Source organism: Staurois parvus, unplaced genomic scaffold (assembly GCF_062004578.1).
Source record: "Staurois parvus isolate SC_StPar_1 unplaced genomic scaffold, SC_StPar_1.0 ptg000380l, whole genome shotgun sequence".
Taxonomy (NCBI): Eukaryota; Metazoa; Chordata; class Amphibia; order Anura; family Ranidae; genus Staurois; species Staurois parvus.
In genome coordinates this window covers 1,687,618-1,712,436 of record NW_028318176.1, presented here as the reverse complement: position 1 = coordinate 1,712,436, position 24,819 = coordinate 1,687,618, and the positions used below count along the sequence as shown (strand labels likewise).

The 24,819-nt window shown below is 51.4% G+C and overlaps 2 protein-coding genes across 3 annotated transcripts in view; one reads left to right on the top strand and one right to left on the bottom strand.

Annotated features, from left to right (window-relative positions):
* Positions 1-24,819, bottom strand: part of LOC149455976 (uncharacterized) — a 66,667-nt gene that overhangs the window by 3,583 nt on the left and 38,265 nt on the right. The window lies entirely within an intron of this gene.
* LOC149455979 (uncharacterized) lies at positions 2,465-6,821 on the top strand. 2 transcript variants are annotated; one of them, XM_089685597.1, is made up of 5 exons: positions 2,465-2,501; positions 4,064-4,169; positions 4,776-4,910; positions 5,040-5,091; positions 5,482-6,821. In XM_089685597.1, the coding sequence occupies exons 2-5, from the start codon at positions 4,101-4,103 to the stop codon at positions 6,690-6,692; spliced, it is 1,467 nt and encodes a 488-aa protein (XP_089541723.1). In that variant the 5' UTR covers positions 2,465-2,501; positions 4,064-4,100; the 3' UTR covers positions 6,693-6,821. The 2 variants fall into 2 exon arrangements, with proteins under 2 accessions (XP_089541723.1, XP_089541722.1); XM_089685596.1 differs by lacking the exon at positions 2,465-2,501 and having other exon boundaries at positions 2,513-4,169.

Sequence of the window (24,819 nt, the reverse complement as noted above, 5' to 3'; positions counted from 1 at the left end):
GGTGTAGATGAGGGGGCCCCCCATTAATAGGTATCTATCTCTGGTGTAGATGAGGGCCCCCCATTATTAGGTATCTATCTCTGGTGTAGATGAGGGGCCCTCATTATTAGGTATCTAGCTCTGGTGTAGATGAGGGGCCCCCCATTATTAGGTATCTATCTCTGGTGTAGATGAGGGCCCCCCCATTATTAGGTATCTATCTCTGGTGTAGATGAGGGGCCCCCCATTATTAGGTATCTATCTCTGGTGTAGATGAGGCCCCCCCATTATTAGGTATCTATCTCTGGTGTAGATGAGGGGCCCCCATTATTAGGTATCTATCTCTGGTGTAGATGAGGGGACCCCATTCTTAGGTATATATCTCTGGTGTAGATGAGGGGCCCCCATTATTAGGTATATATCTCTGGTGTAGATGACGGGCCCCCATTATTAGGTACCTATCTCTGGTGTAGATGAGGGCCCCCCATTATTAGGTACCTATCTCTGGTGTAGATGAGGGGCCCCCCCATTATTAGGTACATATCTCTGGTGTAGATGATGGCCCCCCATTAGGTATATATCTCTGGTGTAGATGAGGGCCCCCCCATTATTAGGTATATATCTTTGGTGTAGATGAGCCCCCCCCCCATTATTAGGTATCTATCTCTGGAGTAGATGAGGGCCCCCCATTATTAAGTATCTATCTCTGGTGTAGATGAGGGGCCCCCCATTAAAAGGTATCTATCTCTGGTGTAGATGAGGGGCCCCCCATTATTAGGTATATATCTCTGGTGTAGATGAGGAGCCCCCCATTATTAGGTATCTATCTCTGGTGTAGATAAGGGGCTCCCCATTATTAGGTATCTATCTCTGGTGTAGATGAGGGGCCCCCATTATTAGGTATCAATCTCTGGTGTAGATGAGGGCCCCCCATTATTAGGTATCTATCTCTGATGTAGATGAGGGGCCCCCCATTAAAAGGTATCTATCTCTGGTGTAGATGAGGGGCCTCCCATTATTAGGTATCTATCTCTGATGTAGATGAGGAGCCCCCCATTATTAGGTATCTATCTCTGGTGTAGATAAGGGGCTCCCCATTATTAGGTATCTATCTCTGGTGTAGATGAGGGGCCCCCATTATTAGGTATATATCTCTAGTGTAGATGAGGGGGCCCCCCATTAATAGGTATATCTCTGGTGTAGATGAGGGGTCCCCCATTATTAGGTATCTATCTCTGGTGTAGATGAGGGGCTCCCCATTATTAGTTATCTATCTCTGGTGTAGATGAGGGGCCCCCCATTATTAGGTATCTATCTCTGGTGTAGATGAGGGGGCCCCCCATTAATAGGTATCTATCTCTGGTGTAGATGAGAGGCCCCCCATTATTAGGTATCTCTCTGATGTAGATGAGGGCCCCTCCATTATTAGGTATATATCTCTGGTGTAGATGAGGGGCCCCCCATTAATAGGTCTCCTTCTTCCATCATCATCCCCTGAATCTGCACCCCCGGTATGTTGGGATCATCGATAATAAAGACACCAATCAGGGGGCTCCCGCTCCCTACAGACCCTTCCTGGGGGCGATGGGTAGAGATTGGGGGGGACCCCTGAAGTCAGACACACCTTGGGATTGCCCCCCTGGAAAGGACGATGGTGATTGGAGGATAGATCGCAGACCGTCATCTGACATACATCTTGTAGTGCTTCACCCCCCCCCCATCCAATCATGCGATGTCCTGTCTATGAGCACCGTCCCCCCAAATCCCCCGACTGTCCCATCTCCACTCACCTCCATCCACACAGCCATCCCAGGAACTGCCACACCGCACTGCATTGTGGGAGTTGTAGTCTCCTCCGGCAGAGGGTCATGTGACCGGTCTATGGTGTCAGGGGTGGGGGAGGGGAGACTCATTGGAATCATTGTATGGAGGTTGTACAGTCAGATTGGATCACAGCTCTCCAATCCAAAGAAGATGACATAGACTTCGTACAATCAGAGCGTCAGAGCAGATTGTACAATCAGATTGTATGGTGTGTGGCCAGCTATATGGAGCTTTATAGAGATTGTACAATCAGATTGTATGGGGTGTGTCCAGCTTTATGGAGATTGTACAATCAGATTGTATGGTGTGTGTGCCCAGCTTATGGAGATTGTACAATCAGATTGTATGGTGTTTGGCCAGCTTTATGGAGATTGTACAATCAGATTGTATGGTGTGTGCATTGGGCCTAAAGGAGTAGATCTGTGAAATCTCGGATCTTCCATAACTCGGAGGGGGGGGGGGTTACACATCGATGAGGAGTGAGGGCGCAGCCATTGGAGGGTCTGATCCCGATGAATAGAACCGTCTCCCGGCTGTGATTGGCTGTTGCGTGTATACAGAACCCCCCTTGCCTGGCTGCCGGCCAGCTAACACCTCCACCAATCCCAGCGCAGAGCCTGGAGGAGACTACAGCTCCCACAATGCAGTGGGGTGGGGGAGGGTGTACTTCCTGTGAGTGCAGCAGACTGTGGATGGAGGTGAGAAAGGATAGGAGTGGGGGGATCCAAGGACCGTCCTCGTAGCTGTGAAATCGTAGGATTGCAAGGAGGATTTTTCTGAAGATGGGCGACACAAGATACTATTGGGGGGGCTGAGCGATTCCTAAGGACAAGTCCTGGGACGTTGATAGTCCTCACATCTATGATATCGTACAATCCGGAGGTCCTGAGGACGGTTACTGGGACAGCTGACAGTCCTCACAGCTCTGGATCAGCCAACTGTCCTGTTCAGGACTGGGCTGGGTTGGGTTTCGTTTGGTTCGGTTGGGTTCAGTTTGATTGGGTTTTGTTGGGTTCAGTTGGAGTCAGTTGGATTTGGTTGTGTTGGGTTCAGTTGTGTTTTGGTTCAGTTGGGTTGGGTTGGATTTGGTTGGGTCCAGTTGGGGTGGATTTGGTTGGGTTCAGTTGGGTTGGATTTGGTTGGGTCCAGTTGGGTTGGATTTGGTTGGGTTCGGTTCAGTTGGGTTGGTTTGGTTGGATTTGGTTGGGTCCAGTTGAGTTGGGTTGGTTTGGTTGGATCTGGTTGGGTTTGGTTCAGTTGGGTTGGGTCCCTCGGGAAGCAGACCCCCAATCTGAGCATACAGTGTGGCTGGCCAGGAAGGCAGGGGGACAAGTGTGCAGCGCCCCCTCCTGAACCATACCAGGCCACATACTCTCAATACTGGGGCCCCCCCATGTTCATGACAACAAGGGCCACTTAACTAAACCTGGTCCAGAGTTTGTGGGGAAGTCTGTTGGTGGGGGTCGTATTGGAATCCCCCTGTAATAATAAAGGAGCCCTCAGATACCGCCCCCCCTCCCAGCAAAGCTCCTTGTTCCCATGATGATAAGGAAAAGGGCCTCTCTCCTACAACCCTGGCCCGGAGATTTTGGGGGTCCAGGAATATTGGGCTTATTGCTTTGATTGGTGGTTCCCGTCTGCTTCCTTCTGTTTGTAAACAAACATCCTGGGATCCCCCTCATCTATACCACACCATTATCCTAGTCGAGGGTCCTCCACACAAAAAAAGAGGTCCCCCTAAAAATACATACCAAACCCTTATCCTTGATGGATGTGAAGGCAGACTCCATACACCGATAAAAGTCGTGTGGGGTCACCCCAAATCCCATACTTGACCCTTAGGGCTGGTGTGAATTTAATGGGGGAACTCCATGAAACAAAAACAGAAAAAAAGCACTGGGTTCCCCCACAAAATCCACACTAGACCCTTATCTGAGCATGCAGTCCAGGCAAGGGGGGGATGAGTGTGCACCCCACTCACTTCCACTATACCAAATGACATGTTCTCAACATGGGGGACCCCTCTGGAAAGGCACCTTGTTCCCACGTTGATGAGGACAATGTCCTCCTTCCCACAACCCCTGCCCAGTGGTTGTGGGGGTCTGCGAGCGGGGGGCTCTTCAAAATCTGGAACCCTTTTTAACAATATAGGGCCCCCTCAGATACAAACCCTCTTCTATGCCAGGGTTATACACACTCCATGCGGACATTGCGTCCTGGAGATACAACTCATATCCTCCATATTTCTTCTATTGTGCAGAGCTGAGCCGGACGTACCTGATCACCTCCGAACAAAGATGGCGGACACCATGGTCGAAAGGATCCTACACCTCACCCTGGAGATCATCTACCTGCTGACCGGAGAGGTGAGGAGGATTCTGGGAGGTCACATGACATCACACTTATCTCTATTAATAAAACACAGACCTGGCCGGAGAGGTGAGGGGGATTCTGGGAGGTCACATGACATCACACAGACCTGATCGGAGAGGTGAGGAGGATTCTGGGAGGTCACATGACATCACACAGACCTGAACGGAGAGGTGAGGAGGATTCTGGGAGGTCACATGACATCACTCTCATCTCTATTAATAAAACACAGACCTGACCGGAGAGGTGAGGAGGATTCTGGGAGGTCACATGACATCACTCTCATCTCTATTAATAAAACTCAGACCTGACTGGAGAGGTGAGGAGGATTCTGGGAGGTCACATGACATCACACAGACCTGACCGGAGAGCTGAGGAGGATTCTTGGAGGTCACATGACATCACTCTCATCTCTATTAATAAAACACAGACCTGACCGGAGAGGTGAGGAGGATTCTGGGAGGTCACATGACATCACACAGACCTGACCGGAGAGGTGAGGGGGATTCTGGGAGGTCACATGACATCACACAGACCTGACCGGAGAGGTGAGGAGGATTCTGGGATTCTAACATGATATTCCTATTGGTTCCCCAATACAGAGATGTCCTCTTCTGAAGTCAGGTGATCATATGACCATAACAGTGCCTCCATGTGACTCCCTAAACCCTGAGAGACACAACATGCAGAAGATTCTAGAAGTCACCAAGAAGATGATGGAGCTGCTGACAGGAGAGGTGAGCGGTGTCGGGAATTCTGGGACATTCTCCAGTTATAGACGAGGGATGTGTCTGGATGGTGACTGTATCATTGTATGTGTCAGGTTCCTATAAGATGTCAGGGTGTCACTGTCTGTCTCTCTACAGGTCGGTCTGGAAGGAGATGTGATGGACGATCGGCAGTCCCTCTCGTCATTTGGTAAGGATCTTTCTGTACATACAACGAACATTATCACCCGTTATATACGAGTCATGAATCTACACAAAGGTCCCATTAATTGGGGGAAGGTGACTCCATAACTTTGTACGGTGACAAGAGTTGGGTGGTAATAGAGGTTCTGGTGGTGGTATCTTACCCACTTGGGTTGTGTCGGCCTTCTTGGGAGATAAAAACCAATCGGAAGGCCGAACTTCAACTGTAAATCCACAAGGTGCCAGAAAATCAGGTCCTTTGCTCCAGTAGTCATCAGTATCTAGTAGTTGGCCAGACATCTCAACACTCATCCAAGAAGCTTCTTCAGCTCTAATTAGGTCATTAGATCTGAGGAAGACGATCCTCTTCATTCATCCAACTCTCTCATTCCTGCAGATCCTCCTGAAGAAGCAACACCTGATGAGGGATCTCCGTTCTGTAAAGAAGGGCCCCTGGAAGAACGGAACCGTCCCCACACTGACTTCCCTCCACCCACCGACCTCACCCAGCATGTATCTGTTGGTATCAAGGAGGAACCAGATTCATGTCCAGGTGAACTGGTAATCAGTCATATTATGGAGGCTCCTCTCTTACCTGAGAAGGAAAGTCTTCTACACACCGAGGTCTCGATGGATGGACATCTCCTACACCTCAATGTGTTTTCACACCATACATCTACTCACGTTAAAGAGGAACTCTTTACTTCTGATGAAGGACCTCTAGAAGAACTTGATGTTCCTGCACAATGTCCATCAGCTCTTGTTCCTCAGGAGGCCTCCTTGGAAGGTGAATTGACGGAAGGAGAGGTGATTTGCTTTAAGTGGAACGTTGTTGGCCTTCAGGAAGATGACAAAGAAAAAGGACAGAGACAGATCCTCCCTAAGCCTGGTCACAATGCTGTGAATGGAAAGCAGTTTTCCTGCACCGAGTGTGGGAAGTCTTGCCGGAGCAACGCAGACCTTATCCAGCACAGCCGGGTCCACTCAGGGGAGAGACCTTTCCAGTGTTCAGAGTGTGGGAAACGTTTCAGCCAACAGTCCACCTTAACCATGCACCACAGGATCCATACGGGGCAGAAACCTTACACATGCACAGAGTGCGGGAAGTGCTTCACCAGCAGGTCCGACCTGACCAAACACAGCAGGTCCCACACCGGACACAAACCATATTCATGTCCTGAGTGCGGGAAATTTTTTTCCTCCAGTTCTCACTTCTTCAGGCACAAGAAGATGCACATCGGGGACAAACAGTTCATCTGCTCTGAGTGCGGGAAGAGTTTTCTGACTCGGTCAGAGATGGTGATCCATCAGAGGATTCATACGGGAGAAAGGCCGTATCCGTGCTCTGAATGTGGCAAATGTTTCATCAGCAGCTCTGACCTGGTCAAGCACCAGAGGAGTCACACCGGACTCAAGCCGCACATCTGCCCCGAATGCGGCAAAAGTTACGTCAGCCGCTCCGTCCTCACCCGCCACCAGAAGATCCACCGGGTGGAGAAACGCTTCTTCTGTGCCAAGTGCGGGATGGGCTTTGTCAGAACGGGGAAGTTTTTGGCCCATGTCAAATCCCATTACCACCCTCGGACGTTGTCACCGCCTCCTAGCTGACCACCACAAACTACAGCTGGGAAATATTCGACCCGCCAAACGGTGGATCCCCGGACCTCACTAATATCATACCCGATTTGTAGCCCTCACCCAAGTTGCCGTGTCCACTAAATGTGTGCTTTGTCTGCAGGGCTTTGAGAATTTCTTGTGTGAACGATTTACGGTACATTCCACTCATGAAGATATTGTTTATGGGCCCCGTCCACCACGCCCTCTTCTGTTGGTGGTCTGGGAATGTGGGACATTTTCCAGTTCACAAGGCAGCAATCAAAGCAACAGCAGACTCACAGTGATCCTCTGTGGGGCAGGTTAACTGAGAAATGAACCCTTTCCAGCCCCAGAGTAGTGGCCACCGCATGTTTTTTTGATGACCTCCACCATTCCCAGCATTTGCTGTTCCAATTCTGACCCTAAAACAAAAAGTCTGCCATCACTCGCTGCCACACCAGACAGGAATGTAACAGAGTTACGTCACACAACTGTAGCTCTTTGCAACCTGGAAAAGATCTTGTAGCACCACTCTGAGCAACGAGAGGGGATTCTTCCCTTGGTCTTAAGGAGTGGGGGTGCCGATGTCCAAATGCAATCATCCACAGACCTATTATTATTATTATACTGTATTTATAAAGCGCCAATAGTTCGCTCAGCGCTGTACATTACAAAGGGGGACAGAACATGTGACAGAACAATACCAATACAATGCAAAACATGAGGGGATCGAGGGCCCTGCTCTTTCGAGCTTACAATCTAGGAGGGAGGGGGTGGTGGCACAGGAGGAGATAGCTGTGGGGGATGGAGTGGTAGGAAGAGTGGAGGAGGTCGGCAAGTTAGCAGGGGGTGGGGTAGGCTTCCCTGAAGAGATGGGTTTTCAGGGTGCGCCTAAAGGAGAGGAGAGTAGGTGATAATCTGATGGGTTGGGGCAGGGAGTTCCAGAGGATGGGTGACACCCTGTAGAAGTCCTGGAGGCGGGCATGGGAGGAGGAGACCAGGGAACTAGAGAGAAGGAGGTCTTGTGAGGAGCGGAGTGTGCGTACTGGGTGGTACTTGGATATTAGGTCAGTGATGTAGTTCGGGGCAGTATGGTGGACAGCTTTGTACGTCAGCGTTAGGATTTTGAATTTGATCCGTTGCGCAATCGGAAGCCAGTGGAGGGATTGGCAGAGGGGGGTGGCGGAGACAGAGCGGTTGGAAAGGTGAATGAGTCTGGCAGCCGTATTCAGGATCGACTGAAGCGGGGATAGCCAGCGGCGAGGCAGGCCAGTGAGGAGGGAGTTGCAGTAGTCGAGTCGTGATATGATGAGGGAGTGGATGAGCTGTTTAGTGGTTTCTGGGGTTAGGAACGTGCGGATTTTGGCGATGTTGCGGAGGTGGAGTCTGCACGAGTTTGTTAAAGATTGGACTTGGGGCTGGAAGGATAGGTTGGAGTCCAGAATGACACCCAGTACTCTGGCCTGCAGGGCGGGTTTGATGGTAGCGTTGTTGGACGTGACGGAGAAATCAATGGGGGGTGGTGTCCGGGCTGGGGGGAAGACAAGAAACTCGGTTTTGGAGAGGTTCAATTTAAGGAAATGGAGCGACATCCAGTCTGATATGTCGCTCAGTAGGTGTGTGATTCGGGCTGAGACCAAGGGGGTGAGGTGGGGGGTTGAGAGATAGATTTGTGTGTCGTCGGCATAGAGGTGGTAGTTGAAGCCGTGAGAGTGTATGAGTTGGCCAAGGGTGGAGGTATAGATGGAGAAGAGAAGGGGCCCGAGGACAGAGCCTTGAGGGACCCCAACAGAGAGGGGGAGTGAGGGGGAGGTGGTAGCATTATAGGTAACGCTGAAGGAGCGTTGTGACAGGTAGGATGAGAGCCAGGAGAGAGCAGAATCTCTGAGGCCGAGGGAGTGTAGTTTTTTGAGGAGGAGGGGGTGGTCGACTGTGTCGAAGGCCGCAGAGAGGTCAAGGAGTAGGAGCACTGAATAGTGGCCATTAGCTTTGGCGGTTAGCAGGTCGTTGGAGAGTTTGAGTAAGGCAGTTTCGGTGGAGTGTAGGGGACGGAAGCCGGACTGTAGGGGATCGAGGAGGTTGTTGTCGTTGAGGTGAGAGCATAGGCGGGTGTAGACTAGGCGCTCGAGGAGTTTAGATGTAAATGGGAGCAGGGAGATGGGTCTGAGGTTGTTTGGGTCATTGGGGTCCAGGGAGGGCTTTTTAAGGATGGGGGTGATGTGTGCATGTTTCAGAGGGGAGGGGAAAGTGCCTGAGGAGAGGGAGAGATTGAAGATGTGGGTGAGGGAGCGTAGGATGGAGGAGGAGGAAGGTCGTAGGAGTTGTGAGGGGATAGGGTCGAGGGGGCAGGTGGTGAGGCGGGCATCAGAGAGGATCTTGGAGACTTCCTCGATGGTAGTAAGGTCAAAGGTGCGGAGTGTGGGGGGAGCTTCAGTATGAGGAATGTAGGGTGGGGTGGAAGAGGAGGTCAGAGCAGTGGTGGGGCCGTGGGTGAGGGGTGATGAGGGGGTAGCTGAGTGAGGGTGAAGGGGGTTGGAGAGAGTTTGAGCAGCGACGAAGTCCCTGCGGGTTATGTCGAGGGGGAGGGGGGATAAGGGGGTAGCTGTGTGAGAGGGGACGGGTTGAGAGGGCGTGTGAGTTGCGGCAATGTCCTTGCGAATTGTGTCAATCTTGTTTTTGAAGTGATTGGCAATCTCAAGGGCAGTGAGTGAGGTGCTGGGTGGAGGTGGGGGTGGAGAGAGTAGAGAGCTGAAGGCAGAGAAGAGTCGGCGAGGATTGGAGGAGAGGGCCTTGATGAGGGTCAAGAAGTAGGCCTGTTTGGCAGCATGGAGGGAGGAGGTGTAGGTGCGGAAGGCAGATTTATAGCGGGTGAAGGCTTGTTGGGATTTGGTTTTGCGCCATAGTCGCTCCAGGGCACGACTTTGTCGTTTGAGGGTTTTGGTGTGATCAGTCTGCCAGGGCTGGAGCGGTCGGGGTCTGATGTTGCGTGTGGTTAAAGGCGCTAGTGAGTCAAGGGCTGTTGAGAGCGCATTGTTGTAGGCGGTCAAAGCCAAGTCGGGGCAGGACAGGGGGAGGATGCGGTCGTGGAGTTGATCAGCTGCAGAGTGGAGGGAGGCAGGGTTAAGGTTGCGGAGGTTACGGCTGGTAGTAGTGTGACATTTGGAGGGGTAGGCGTTGGAGGACGAGGAGATAGAGAAGGTGATCAGGTTGTGGTCAGAGAGAGGGAAGGGGGTGTTAGTGAGGTTGTGGGGAGCGCAGCGGTTGGAGAAGACAAGGTCCAGGATATTTCCGTCGGAGTGGGTGGTGGATTGTATGCACTGTGCAAGTGCAAAGGAGGAGGTTAGGTGGAGGAGACGGGCTGTGTCCGGGTTGTCGAGGTTGACAGGGATGTTGAAATCCCCCAAGGATGATGGTGGGTAGCTCGGAGGAGAGGAAGAAGGGTAGCCAGGAGGAGAAGTCATCCAGGAAGCGGGGTATGGATCCAGGAGGCCGGTATATCACAGCAATCTTCAGGGGGGTTGGGGAGAATAGTCGGACGCAGTGGGCCTCGAAGGAGGAGAAGGATGGGGAGGGGGGGTTTGGGAGGACTCGGAAGGTGCTGTGTGGTGACAGGAGCAGACCAACCCCACCACCTTTACGACCGTTAGGCCTGGGTGAGTGGGTCCAGGTGAGACCTCCGTAGGAGAGTGCAGCAGGGGAGGTAGAGTCAGTGGGCTGGATCCAGGTTTCCGTGATCGCTAGGAGGTTGAGGGAGCGGGAAACAAAGAGGTCGTGGATGGCGGTAAGCTTCTTGCACACCGAACGGGCGTTCAGGAGTGCACATGAAAATGGGGGGGGAGATTTTAGGGAGCAGGGGGACAGATACTAAGTTGCGGGGGTTGCAGTAGGACGTGGAGGTGGGAGGGTGTTGAGCGGATGAGGGAGGTGGAGGGCCAGGATTCGGGGAGATGTCCCCCACAGTTAGGAGGAGGAGAAGGGTGAGAAAGGTGGCATGGGAGCGGGATGTGCAGGAGCGTGAGAAACTCCTAGTGGAGGTGTTGGGGTCAGTGGGAGAGCGGAGTAATAGGAGGAGGTGGTGGGTGCCATAGAGGGGCGAAGGGAGCAGTGAGGACACAATATACAATTGTTTGGGAGGGGCAGAGGGATATAGTGAATGGATTTTGGGAACGGAGGAGAGGAAAATGAGAAGGAGGAGTGGAAGAGGCATTTTGGGGAGGTGAAGAGAGCAATAGTAGGGAGATGATAGCAGTGAGGGGGAGATGTACAGGTTGTGGGGTGGAGCAGAGGGGTAAAGAAATGAGATTTGGGAACAGAGGATAGTAATATGATAAGGAGAAGAGGGGTGTATTATATAAAGGTACACAGAGTGGGACTCAGGCATGTAAGAGGTTTCCCAGGGTGTTTGCTTGCAGTCTTCCAGCATGCAGTAGAGCTTTTTGTTGTTGTTGTGTCTTTCTGCTGCGTTTAACTGCTTCTTCTATGCACTCGTTCTAAGCCGCACTCAATCTGAAGCAGCACCCCCATCAGAGACTGTGCCCCCCATCAGAGATCTCCCCCATGAGCTGATCTAAATTTATAGGGAGATGCTCAAATGAGCATTCAACTCCACCCCAATTAGAAGCTGATAAGGATCACATGAGTAGTGGGGGATGATTCTCAGGAAACAGACAACAATCGTAAAACGGGTGCAGCTGGAGGTGAGAGCTGGTCAACATATACACAAATATAAATACACCATTTGTTCTGAATATAGCAGGAGTCAATACGTTTTGGAGTTAAGGGTGGAGGTAGGAGAAAGGTGCATTTACCCAGGAGGAAGGCAGCAGGAGTCAATGCGTTTTGGAGTTAAGAGTGGAGGTAGGAGAAAGGTGCATTTACCTATAAACAAAAGAGACTCCACCTCCAACCAGCTGCAACAAAGGTAAGAAGCGGCCTCAGTCTACGCTTCTCCGCAGACCACGCCCACTCACGTGTTTTGCCCCCACCCCCTGAAGCTTAGTTACGGAAGACTATGTGGGCGGGGCAAAACGCCTCAGGAGCCGCGGTCTGTGGAGAAGCGTAGAGCGAGGTGGTCTCTAACCTCTACTGCACATGCGCTGGCTGGGAGAGCAGCGCCTCTTTGGTGGTCGTTCATCCTGGCAAAGTTCTTTATCTTCTCTTCAGATCGTTCAGAGATTCCACAGAATGATTTCCAAATATGAGTTTAATAAAAAAGAAAAGTAAAAAAGAAAATCTTTTTTGGGAAATATATTACAAAACAGAACTGAGTAACAGGAAAATAAAAGGGAGACAACTGGAGGTTCTCCTGGACTTTGGTCTGATGCTCCCAGATCACTTCCACAGTCAATCCATCCAAAGTCGCTGGCCTTCATCCATGACTTTAGTATTCATGGCGAGACGAGAGCTCCTGGCTGCTGGGCAGCCATCTTTACTTGTCTCTTGGACGGGCATCGCAGGACTCAATCACAAAGGGCTTGGGGTTGGGATGTAGGCATGCTCCCTACTGACAATTATACCTCTGTATTTCTATCTGACAATGCCTCACAATTCGAAAACCAACTTATTATGTGGAATTAAATAAAATTATGATTTGTTAGACACCAAAAGTGATCTAGATGAAATGCATCTTTCTCCTAGGTCAGGGGTGTCAAACTCAATTTCATGGCGGGCCGCATCAGCATTATGGTTGCCCTCAATGGGCCGGATGTATCTGTAAGACTAGATGTCCAGAGCACCCCAACCCCCCCCCCCCTTACATCACAGGGCACCCCCTTACCTTGTGCTGCTGCCAGGAAGAAGCTGGAGGCGGAGGTGGGAAGCGCAAATTGCAGCGTCTGGAGGAGGACCAATGGAGGGCTGGAGTCAGCTGGCAGAGTCTACAGGGGAGGTGGAGACAAGGGGGTGCCGTGGCTGCACAGAGATGTGCAGGTTCTGTAGGAGGAGTTCTGTCCTCCTCTTCTGCCAATTGCTGAGACCAGGGGTGGAGGGGGTTGCAGAGATGAATGTGTGGCAGCATGGAGAAGTACAGGATCTGGCGGAGGAGTTCTGCCCTCCTCTCTTCTGCTGCGACAAGATGGAGATGAGGGGGTGCAAAAGCTGCAGGAGAGGTCTGAGGACCACATGAAATGGCCTGGAGGGCTAGAGTTGGCCTTGTGTTTGACACCTGTGTCCTAGGAGGTCCAATGTTTCGTATTGGCCTTCTGGACCTTGTAATATTGGGGTGTTTGATATCAAACCAAAGTTACCTTCTCCTATTACATCAATGTAACAACGTTCTGTAAAGGGAACACCAGTACTGTTGGCATTATGGGATAGAAGCTGAATGTGAGAGCTTTGTGGAATGTGAGTGAAAGCTGAGAATATGAGATAAATGGAAGTCCAATTCTAGGTCAAATACCAGACTTACAGATGTGTATGGCTCAAACAGTTCCCTGGACTGTTCATGAGAGGTCCATTTTTGGTGGGGTCAGAATTTTAGCGAAAACAACATGAACGTATGGATCCATCCTACCTTGTATCAACGGCTCAGGCTGGTGGTGTCATGGTGTGGTGGATCCATCCTGCCTTGTATCCACGGTTCAGGCTGGTGGTGTCATGGTGTGGTGGATCCATCCTGCCTTGTATCCACGGTTCAGGCTGGTGGTGTCATGGTGTGGTGGATCCATCCTGCCTTGTATCCACGGTTCAGGCTGGTGAAGGTGGTGTCATGGTGTGGGGGATCCATCCTGCCTTGTGACCTGCTGGCCAGCACTGGTACTGCAGCCCACACAGCAGGTGAGTCATTTCCTGACTCTGTGGGGAGAGGCTGTGTGAGAAGCTGCTCTGCTGAGCTCCAAGAAGGCCGGAAAGCCTGGGGCTTGCCTGCCCCAACCCAGCCCAGGTGGGATGTCGGTCCCTGGGCCTGGTTCTACTGGCCTGAAGGCCCCAAACCCTGGGACCTCAGGTGATTTATCCGGCCCAGACAGGATGTAAGGACCTGGGCCTAGTGCTGAAGAGAAGGCCCCAAAGCCTGGGACCCCAAGTGCCCTGCCCGGCCCAGGCAGGAAGGAGGGACCTGGGCCTGGGTCCAGCAAGGTTAGTACCCCGGAGGGACCTAGTACCGGCCTCCGAATCCCAGCAGTGGAGGACCTGGGAACAGCCCCAAAGATGGGGGAGACCTTCTCCCAATACAGGGAGCGTGTGGCGGCTCGGATCAGGCTAGTGGAGCAGGAGGGGGCAAAGCTTAAGAAGCTGTCCCTTGATTTAAAGAAGCTGCGGACCTCTTATTTATGCGTGTGGTCCTCCAAGAGGCAGGCTATGGAGGCCTTGGAGCTCCAAGTGTCCCAGCAGGAGCGATACATTTTGGCGCTGCAGCGCAAGAGTGGGGCCCTTAGTGGGTGGTATCTTAATGAGGCCAAGTTCAAGGCCGCGAGGAGTCGCAGGGTAGCAGCTGTGCGGGGCCCGGTGGAGGAGGCCTCATCTGTGGAGGATCTTACAGTGGAGCTGCAGGAGGATGGTGAGAAGAGACGGGCTGGCTTAATCATCAGAGTCCCTCCCCCCTGGGCAGCGTTCCACGGATTGGGGGACACGGAGGAGGCGGAGCTGGCAGGCGAGCTCCAGTTTACAGTGGAGGAAGTACTGGAACTGCGTCACGCGGTCTTCCGGTTTCCGTCCGAGGAGGAGGAAGTGGACTCCGGTGGACAGGGAGCGTGCCACGTTCGTGCGGCGGGATCACATTCCGCAGTAGGTGCTGCCTAAGGCTGGGGAACTTCCCTCAGGACACAATGGACAGGACTCTGCTACCGGGACTGGTGAGGTATCCTCAGGCGAGAGGGCCCCTGAAGCGTGTAAGGGACCCTGCTAAAAAAGTTAGGAGGAGGGTTAAGAAACGTCCCTCTCAATTATCTTAATTGCAGTTCCCGCTCCGATAAAGGTGGCAACCATTAATGTTGCCAGCCTGAACTCTGTAAGTGCTAGAGAAACAGCCTTATTTTTGATCAGTGGGATGGAAGCTGATATTTTCTTTTTGCAGGAGACCAGGTTGCCCACCTTGGCTGATGTCCATCTGGCCAAGTGTGAGTGAAGGCGTGGACCCTCCTACTGGTCTCTTGCGGCTGAGCCTTACAGCGGAGTTGCGGTGCTTTTTACCGGCATTGTAACGTGTCGGTGGATAATTGAGGTAGAGATCGGAAGATGTCTGATTCTGGATGTGCTCGTAAGGGGGCAAGAGCGCCGTCTCATTAATATCTATGGCCCACAGTCCAAGTAGGACAGGAAGAACCTCTTTGCGAGGATTAATCCTTACCTCTTTACATCCCGGCTGGTAGTCTTTGGAGGTGATTTTAACACCATTACTAGGCCCAAGGACAGGAGAGGCTTCACTGACAGGCTGGGATATGATAGCGTTTTTCTAAATGCTATAGTCAGGGAGTGTCAGGAATGGACTCGTCAATAGTGGTGGGACTCACCTGCCTTGTGGGCTGCAGTACCACGGCTGGCCAGCGGGTGCTCTCAGCAACCAGAGGCTCACTCCTGCAATGAGCCATCACCTGAAGCTGATTACAACAGGTGTATTTAAGGAATGGCCAGGCCTGTGATCAGGGCCTTGGTGTATGTTTCCCAAGAGCCCCTGTACCTGCATCCTGTCGGCTTCCTGTCTGATCCTGCTTGATCCCTGACTCTGATTGAACTCTGCCTGTCCTGGCCTCTGCTATTCCTGACCACTCTCCAGTCTGCTCCTTTGGTACCTTGTCTGCCTGATTGTTCCTGACCCGGCCTGTCTGACTACGCTCTGCCTGCTTCTTTGTACCTTGCCTGCCCGTTTGCTACCGACCCGGCCTGCCCAACTGCGCTTAGTATTGTTCTTTTGTTATCTGTTGGGGGTTTTGGTTTGGTTTGTTTGCACTGTGTTTATGTTTAGTCTTGCACTGCGTTTATGTATTGTTTAGTCTTGAATAAATTATATTGTTTATACTATATCTGAAGCCTGCGTTTCCCTGTGTCAGTCCACACACCTCTGGTCATACCCGGAGCCCTGACAGGGAGGCAGGTCTGGTTGATGCTTGGATTCAAAGTGTCCCAGTCGGCACGGGTTTCACCTATAGGAGAGGTAATAGCCAGAGTAGGATAGACAGGCTTTTTTTGAAGGAGAACTCTGCCTTCTCGGCACCTGAATGTCGGGTGGTGGAGTTTTCCGATCACCTTATGCTGTCTGTCACTTTGAATATTTCAGACACGCCGTTGAGAGGAAAGGGCATCTGGAGGATGAATTCGTCTCTGCTGGAGGACGAGGAGGTGAGACAATCTTTCGAGGGGTTCTTTCAGGCACAGGAGACGATGCTGGATTTCTGCAGTAGTAAGTCGGAGTGGTGGGAGCTTGCCAAGGTGCGGATCAGCAGGTTTTTCAAGGCCATTGGTAAGAGACGGCAGTTTAAATGGTATAACGTCTACCAGCGGTTGCGGAGGAGGCTCAACCTCCTTGTTTCTAGCGGTGGAGATTCGGGGCAATCTCGGAGGTGAAGCTTGATAAATCTGGAGTGGATCCCCCTGAAGTTGCGGGACCAGGCCTGGCTCGCCTTCCACGGCAGGCTCTACGTGAGGGGTAACCTGAAGTACCATCCTCCGGATGACCGTGGTTGTCCGAGGTCGGAGTGTGGGGGTGAAGTGGAGACTATGGACCACTTCTTGCGTCAGTGCCCCTTTAACATAGAGGTGTATAAACAGGTGGGAGGGGCTCTGGGTGTTCCTTTCCTCCATCGCATACGGAGTGGGTGTACGGAGCATTCGAGCGTTGCATGGGTTTTGATTTAGACACATTGTTTCTAGTCAGCTTAGTTGTCCGTTACTACACTTGGATGGCACGGTGTCAGGTCTCCATTTGGCAGAAGGTCCTCCCTGTTCAGGTGGTGGTGAGTGACATCCTTGGTGAGGTTGGGAAAATTTGGGTCTTGAGAAAGACAGGCTGCGGCGTAGGGCTTGTATGGAGGCGTGGAGGAACATCAAGCCTGTTGCTGCGGTCTGTTGATCTCGGGTGATGGGAACTGTCCCAGTTTTCTGCCTCTTGCACGCCCTAGGTTTTGTGTTTCGGTCTTTTTGGTAGCCTTTTGCATGGTAGGTTGTAGGGGTCAGACGTGGAAGATCTGCGGGTTACTTAGCCCTCCCCTGTGGTGTACATAATAGTGAGGTTTCAGTATGGTCTGTGTATAGTTAGGCCATATAGGCCGTAAGCAGTGGATATATATGGAAATTGCATATGGTTCTGTTTCATGTTTTGAGCCATAAAGGCTTTTCTATAATTTTTTTTGGTCTCGGCCATAGAGGCCTTGTGTATATATATTGTATATAGTTTGGGTTTTTTTTTTTCCCCCCAGGTTATGGACTTTTATGTTGGGCCATAGAGGCCATTATTTTGAGGTTCCTTTTCAGGACTTGGACTCTGGCCATATAGGCCGAGGTACATATAAGTATATATTTATACGTGTTTGGTTTCTCTTCCAGGAGCTGGACTTTGAGTTTATGGCCATCAGGCTGAGTTTATTTTCTTTGTTTATTATTTCTCCCACAGGGGTTGTTGGGACTTTTTCAGTTTCTTCGTTTTAGTTTTGTATTTATTATATTTTTGTACTTTTTATATATAAGTTAAGGATGGATATGTATGCTCCTAATACATTTAAATAAAAAATCTCCATCCTGCCTTGTATCAATGGTTCAGGCTGGTGGTGGTGGTGTCATGGTGTGGGGGATCCATCCTGCCTTGTATCAACGGTTCAGGCTGGTGGTGGTGGTGTCATGGTGTGGGGGATCCATCCTGCCTTGTAACAATGGTTCAGGCTGGTGATGGTGTCATTGTGAGGGGGAGATTTTCTTGCAACTAGCAAGATGGACCTAATAAAGAGGCCGGTGAGTGTATGTATGGCTGTTCTCTGTGTAAGCATAGGAGATCAACAGTTTCCCTTAGAGGTGGTGGTGTCATGGTGTGTGGGGGGAGATTTTCTTGGCACTAGCAAGGTGGACCTAATAACGTGGCCGGTGAGTGTTATTTGTGGCTTTTGTTGTAAGAATAAAGCTGAATGCAAGACGGGCAGCGTGGACTTGTTGTCTGAAATGAGTTGGGGGATCAGGTTTTTGGGTTTGCAGCAAACTCCATAACTTCTCCTCTTGTTCTTTAATAACAGATTCCCCGGCACGTTTCACCCTAGAGGCTATCTGGATCAGCTTTCTTCTCGTGGTCGCTTTGTGGGCCACCAAGGTCACCATAGGGGAGATGTCTGCAGATGCATAAATAGTCTGATTTCTCTCTCTGTTTCTCTATGAATAACTGGGTGTTTCTCTATGAATAACTGGGTGGTTAAGTAGGAAGGCATGAAGTCTCCAAGAGGAAGGCTGAGGCTTGGCCCATAAATCGGTGATAGCCATGTATACTAGGGAATGGACGGACCAGGGGGCCATGTGGATTTTCACACCAGTTATAAACGGGAGCAAGGGAGAGAAAATGGTCTATTCTGGAATAAGTTCTGTGAAAGTGAGAATAGAAAGTGTCGTCCCATGTGGTAGGCTCTCCACACATCAATTAGGTCATAAGAGTGCAGTAACTTAGCAACCCTGCCTAAGGGCGTGTTTATGAAATGCTCTGTTGGGATTTGACTTGTCAAGAATTTGATTAGGAGAAGTATTACCGTCCCCTCCAAGAAGCACATGGCCCTCCACATGGGGCATCAGAATATCTAGCAGTTCCTAGAAGAAGGTGCGTTGTCCGGTATTGGAGGCATAATATGAGATCAGTTTAACAGTAAGATGCTTTATCCTCCCCTCCACCATGACACACCGGTCCTCCTTGTCCTTGGTAACTTCTCTACAACTCGTTGGTTTCCACGTAAAAAGGTATACCTACATAAAGATAGGCGCTAGCCCTGGGCCTAGAACAAATAATCAATATTCTGTGTACTGAAACATATAAACATTGGACTAGATATGTATATACAGTATATATATAATCACCAAGTCCACAGGTCAATGTGTATTGGCAAGCACCGTGTCCATAGCAAGATCAATAAAGTGACCGTTTCTTCTTCAAAAATCAAAAGTGCTCCACCATGTGCCAATAAACCAGATCCATAAGGCCAACAGGTGGCCTACAGAGGCTTTAGCTTAGATCAAGGCTTTCATATCCCTCCATCCAATCTTCTCCCGGTAATCCCTGGCAGTGCTCATCTATCGGGGAATAAAAGAGCCCGAAAAGATGGAACCTCTACATTGTAGTATGTTTATTGGACTGATAACCATGAAGAACATATGTCTGCACTCACGTCACAAGGCACCGACACCACCACTCGCATGGACCTGAGGACGCGCAGATGCACAAAATGCATAGAGGCTGAGTGGTCAACATCATCTCCAGTCCATTCCTTGCGTCACTTCCAGGTCTGTGGAATGCATGCCGACTCCGGTGCATATGAGCAGGCTGTGTGGATTCCCTTGGAGAAGTGAGATGTTTGTGTCGATGCCTTTCCAAAGTACCAATGGTACCAATTCCAATGGTTGTTTGTAACATGGGAACCTTCTTATCACCTGCCATAGCCCTTCCTGTTCCAACATGGCTGCCCACCAGTGCACAAAGCAAGGTCCATGAAGACATGGAGGAGCCAGTTTGGGGTGGAGGAACTTGACTGGCCTGCACAGAGTCCTGATCGCAACCCATAGAACACCTTTGGGATGAATTAGAGTGGAGACTGCGAGCCAGGCCTCCTCCCCCGACATCAGTGCCTGACCTGAAAAATGCATAGAGGCTTTCTTTCCCCATTCTATCCACTAGTAAGGACTGACCCGTCTGATCTGTCTGCCCCATTATAATTGAATTCTCCCTCCCCCCCTTCATCCTAGTTTATATACTCCTCCAGCCATCCCATAACCCCCTCCCCAGCACAGCAGAACCCCTTCCATTCAGGTGCAAACCATCTCTAGCATATACACTATATTGCCCGCAGTATTGGTCGGCCTGCCTTTCCACGCACATGACCTTTAATGGCCCCCCAGTCTTAGTGCGTAGGGTTCAATATTGAGTTGGCCCGCCCTTTCCATGTACATGACCTGTAATGGCCTCCCAGTCTTAGTCCGTAGGGTTCAATATTGAGTTGGCCCCTCCCTTTCCACGCACATGACCTTTAATGGCCCCCAGTCTTAGTCCATAGGGTTCAATATTGAGTTGGCCCCGCCCTTTCCACGCACATGACCTTTAATGGCCCCCAGTCTTAGTCCGTAGGGTTCAATATTGAGTTGGCCCCGCCCTTCCCACACATGACCTTTAATGGCCCCCAGTCTTAGTCCATAGGGTTCAATATTGCGTTGGCCCCGCCCTTTCCTTGCACATGACCTTTAATGGTCCCCCAGTCTTAGTCCGTAGGGTTCAATATTGAGTTGGCCCTGCCCTTTGTAGCTATAACAGCTTCAACTCTTCTGGAAAGGCCGTCCACAACGTTTAGGAGGGTGTCTATGGGAAGGTTGGACCATTCTTCCCGAAGCACATTTGTCAGGTCAGGCCCTGATGTCAGGGGAGGAGGCCTGGCTCGCAGTCTCCGCTCTAATTCATCCCAAAGGGGTTATGTGGGGTTGAGGTCAGGACTCTGTGCAGGCCAGTCAAGTTCCTCCACCCCAAACTGGCTCCTCCATGTCTTTATGGACCTTGCTTTGGCAACCGCCAAACACAGACACGTCCATCAGATTGCCAGACAGAGAAGCGTGATTGGTCACTCCAGAGTACACGTCTCTCCTCCTCTATCATCCACTCCAACTATCCACCCCTCCATATTCCTCTATCATCTATACCGACCACCCACACATCTATATTCCTCTATCATCCACACCAACCATCCACTCATCCATATTCCTCTATCATCCTCACCGACCACCCACCTGTCCATATTTCTCTATCATCCACACCAACCATCCACCCATCTATATTCCTCTATCATCCACACCGACCACCCACCCATCCATATTTCTCTATCATCCACACCAACCATCCACCCATCTATATTCCTCTATCATCCACAATCTTTTTTAAGGGACACAACGTTTCCCCAAACCTCCTCAACCAGACCCATAAATCCTTTGGGGGTATAGATTAATTCCTAGTCAGGATAGTCACATTTTTAATCCCGGGTTGCCATGATATTACCTTGGAGACAAGCCCCTTCAGACCATCCACCCCTCCATATTCCTCTATCATCCACACCGACCATCCACCCGTCCATATTTCTCTATCATCCACCCCTCCATATTCCTCTTATCATCTATACCGACCACCCACCCCTCCATATTCCTCTATCATCCACCCCTCCATATTCCTCTATCATCCACACCGACCACCCACCCCTCCATATTCCTCTATCATCCACACTGACCACCCACCCCTCCATATTCCTCTATCATCCACACCGACCATCCACCCATCCATATTCCTCTATCATCCACACCGACCATCCACCGATCCATATTCCTCTATCATCCACACCGACCACCCACCCATCCATATTTCTCTATCATCCACACCAACCATCCACCCATCTATATTCCTCTATCATCCACAATCTTTTTTTAAGGGACACAACGTTTCCCCAAACCTCCTCAACCAGACCCATAAATCCTTTGGGGGTATAGATTAATTCCTAGTCAGGATAGTCACATTTTTAATCCCGGGTTGCCATGATATTACCTTGGAGACAAGCCCCTTCGAGTCCGGTTGGACCCTATAGACGGTTGGCCCCTACAGACATGCTCCTACAGTTGCCAAAACAGATGGAGTGAATCTGGAGGCACAAATGACAAATCCTATTCATAGGAACCCGCCGGGCTGATCAGGGCATAAATATCCTTAACCTTAAATCCCATGGCTAGGATCCTTTCCACAACCGCTCTCCTGATAGGTGGAAAACCTCCTCCTTCCCACCTGATCTCTACCATGTTCCTGCGTGTAAAGGAAGAAGGTGCGTTAGGTGACCGACCCACAACTGGCTCCCTTCCAGCATCAGTTTGTCCCGACACCACTCCGGGTTCAGATATGGTAGATTATTTACCACCCGCCGCTTCCCCTTCCCCCGGCACAGCAGTCCCGCTCACCATACTCCCAGCCGTAATACAATTACCAGCCATCCCATTCTCAGGTAAAGTCCTTTCCTGAAACAAATCTCCTGCTGCCTTAGTGTCCATGCGGCACTCCTGCTCTGCATTCTGACAGCCAGCAGGAACGTCTGCATTTGGATTTCTGACATCTGGTACAGAGACTGATGTGACTGCCTCAGTGTCCTCTGTACAGCGCTCTGGTATATGTACTGTATATATAATGTATACCTGCTGCAGACAATGATATAGACCTAAAGAATATTGATGTTTTTGATCTTATCGGTAGAAATATCTTTTGTAGATGAAGATTTGAGGTAGGGAAGGCATCTGGGTCGGAGGTCTCTCTTGAGGAAAGGAAGGTGTCTGGGTCGGAGGTCTCTCTCGAGGTAGGCAAGGTGTCTGGGTCGGAGGTCTCTCTCGAGGTAGGCAAGGTGTCTGGGTCGGAGGTTTCTCTCATGGTAGGGAAGGTGTCTGGGTCGGAGGTCTCTCTTGAGGTAGGGAAGGTGTCCGGGTCAGAGGTCTCTTGAGGTAGGGAAGATGTCTGGGTCGGAGGTCTCTCTCGAGATAGGCAAGGTGTCTGGGTCGGAGGTTTCTCTCGTGGTAGAGAAGATGCCTGGGTCGAAGGTCTCTCTAGTAGTAGGGAAGGTGTCTGGGTCAGAGGTCTCTCTCGTGGTAGGGAAGGTGACTGGGTCGGAGCTCTCTCTCCTGGCAGAGAAAGTGTCTGGGTCAGAGGTCTCTCTCGTGGTAGGGAAGATGTCTGGGTTGGAGGTCTCTCTCGTGGTAGGGAAGGTGACTGGGTCGGAGCTCTCTCTCCTGGCAGAGAAAGTGTCTGGGTCAGAGGTCTCTCTCGTGGTAGGGAAGATGTCTGGGTCAGAGGTCTCTCTCGTGGTAGGGAAGATGTCTGGGTCAGAGGTCTCTCTCGAGGTAGGGAAGGTGTCTGGGTCGGAGGTCTCTCTCGATGTAGGCAAGGTGTCTGGGTCGGAGGTCTCTCTCGAGGTAGGCAAGGTGTCTGGGTCGGAGGTCTCTCTCGAGGTAGGCAAGGTGTCTGGGTCGGAGGTTTCTCTCATGGTAGAGAAAATGTCTGGGTCTGAGGTCTCTCTCGTGGTAGAGAAGATGTCTGGGTCGGAGATCTCTCTCGTGGTAGGGAAGGTGTCTGGGCTGGGTCGGAGGTCTCTCTCGTGGTAGGGAAGGTGTCTGGGTCGAAGGTCTCTCTCATGGTAGGGAAGGTGTCTGGGTCGAAGGTCTCTCTCGAGGTAGGGAAGGTGACTGGGTCGGAGCTCTCTCTCCTGGCAGAGAAGGTGTCTGGGTCAGAGGTCTCTCTCATGGTAGAGAAGGTGTCTGGGTCAGAGGTCTCTCTCTAGGTAGGCAAGGTGTCTGGGTTGGAGGTCTCTCTCGAGGTAGGGAAGGTGTCTGGGTCGGAGGTCTCTCTTGAGGTAGGCAAGGTGTCTGGGTCGGAGGTCTCTCTCGTGGTAGGGAAGGTGTCTGGGTCGGAGGTCTCTCTCCTGGCAGGGAAGGTGTCTGGGTCGGAGGTCTCTCTCCTGGCAGGGAAGGTGTCTGGGTCGGAGGTCTCTCTCCTGGCAGGGAAGGTGTCTGGGTCGGAGGTCTCTCTCCTAGCAGGGAAGGTGTCTGGGTCGGAGGTCTCTCTCCTGGCAGGGAAGGTGTCTGGGTCGGAGGTCTCTCTCCTGGCAGGGAAGGTGTCTGGGTCGGAGGTCTCTCTCCTGGCAGGGAAGGTGTCTGGGTCGGAGGTCTCTCTCCTGGCAGGGAAGGTGTCTGGGTCGGAGGTCTCTCTCACGGCAGGGAAGGTGTCTGGGTCGGAGGTCTCTCTCACGGCAGGGAAGGTGTCTGGGTCGGAGGTCTCTCTCACGGCAGGGAAGGTGTCTGGGTCGGAGGTCTCTCTCACGGTAGGGAAGGTGTCTGGGTCAAAGGTCTCTCTCACGGTAGAGAAGATGTCTGGGTCGGAGGTCTCTCTCGTGGTAGGGAAGATGTCTGGGTCGGAGGCCTCTCTCGAGGTATGGAAGGTGTCTGGGTCGGAGGCCTCTCTCGAGTTAGGGAAGGTGTCTGGGTCGGAGGTCTCTCTCGAGGTAGGCAAGGTGTCTGGGTCGGAGGTTTCTCTCGTGGTAGGGAAGGTGTCTGGGTCGGAGGTCTCTCTTGTGATAGGGAAGGTGTCTGGGTCGGAGGTCTCTCTCGTGATAGGGAAGGTGTCTGGGTCGGAGGTCTCTCTCACGGTAGGGAAGGTGTCTTGGTCAGAGGTCTCTCTCGTGGTAGGGAAGGTATCTGGGTCAGAGGTCTCTCTCGTGGTAGGGAAGGTGTCTGGGTCGAAGGTTTCTCTTTCAGGGTTTGTACAGAAGTAGGAGGAAATAGTCATTGGTGATATATGATTGGGAGGGGGAGGGGGCCACTCTACAGATAAACATTGCTGAAACAGAAAAAGGCTTGGCTGTTATCCTGGAATTTCCGTAACAGGAAATCTAAGTTTGGTTTCAGTTCCTTTAAAATAAACATGCCGACATTATGGCTCCCTATACCGTGGAGAAGTTGATGTAATGAACACCCATTACCTCCCCAGCTGTTATGTAGAAGGGAAGAGGTTGAGAAGTCGGGTGAGTATTTGGTATTGTTGGGGTTATTCTATGATTGGGTGTTAGGAGCTCCTTCCATAGATCTGCACGGTTTCCTCCATAGGTTAGAGGAACTGAGATGGAACCCCAGATACCTTCCCTACCACGAGAGAGACCTCCGACCCAGACAACTTCCTTACCTCGAGAGAGACCAACGACCCTGACACCTTCCCTACCTCAAGAGAGACCTCTGACCCAGACACCTTCCCTACCTTGAGAGAGACCTCCGACCCAGACACCTTCCCTACCGCGAGAGAGATCTCCGACCCAGACACCTTCCCTATTGCGAGAGAGACCTCTGACCCAGACACCTTCCCTACCGCGAGAGAGACCTCTGACCCAGACACCTTCCCTACCGCGAGAGAGACCTCTGACCCAGACACCTTCCCTACCGCGAGAGAGACCTCTGACCCAGACACCTTCCC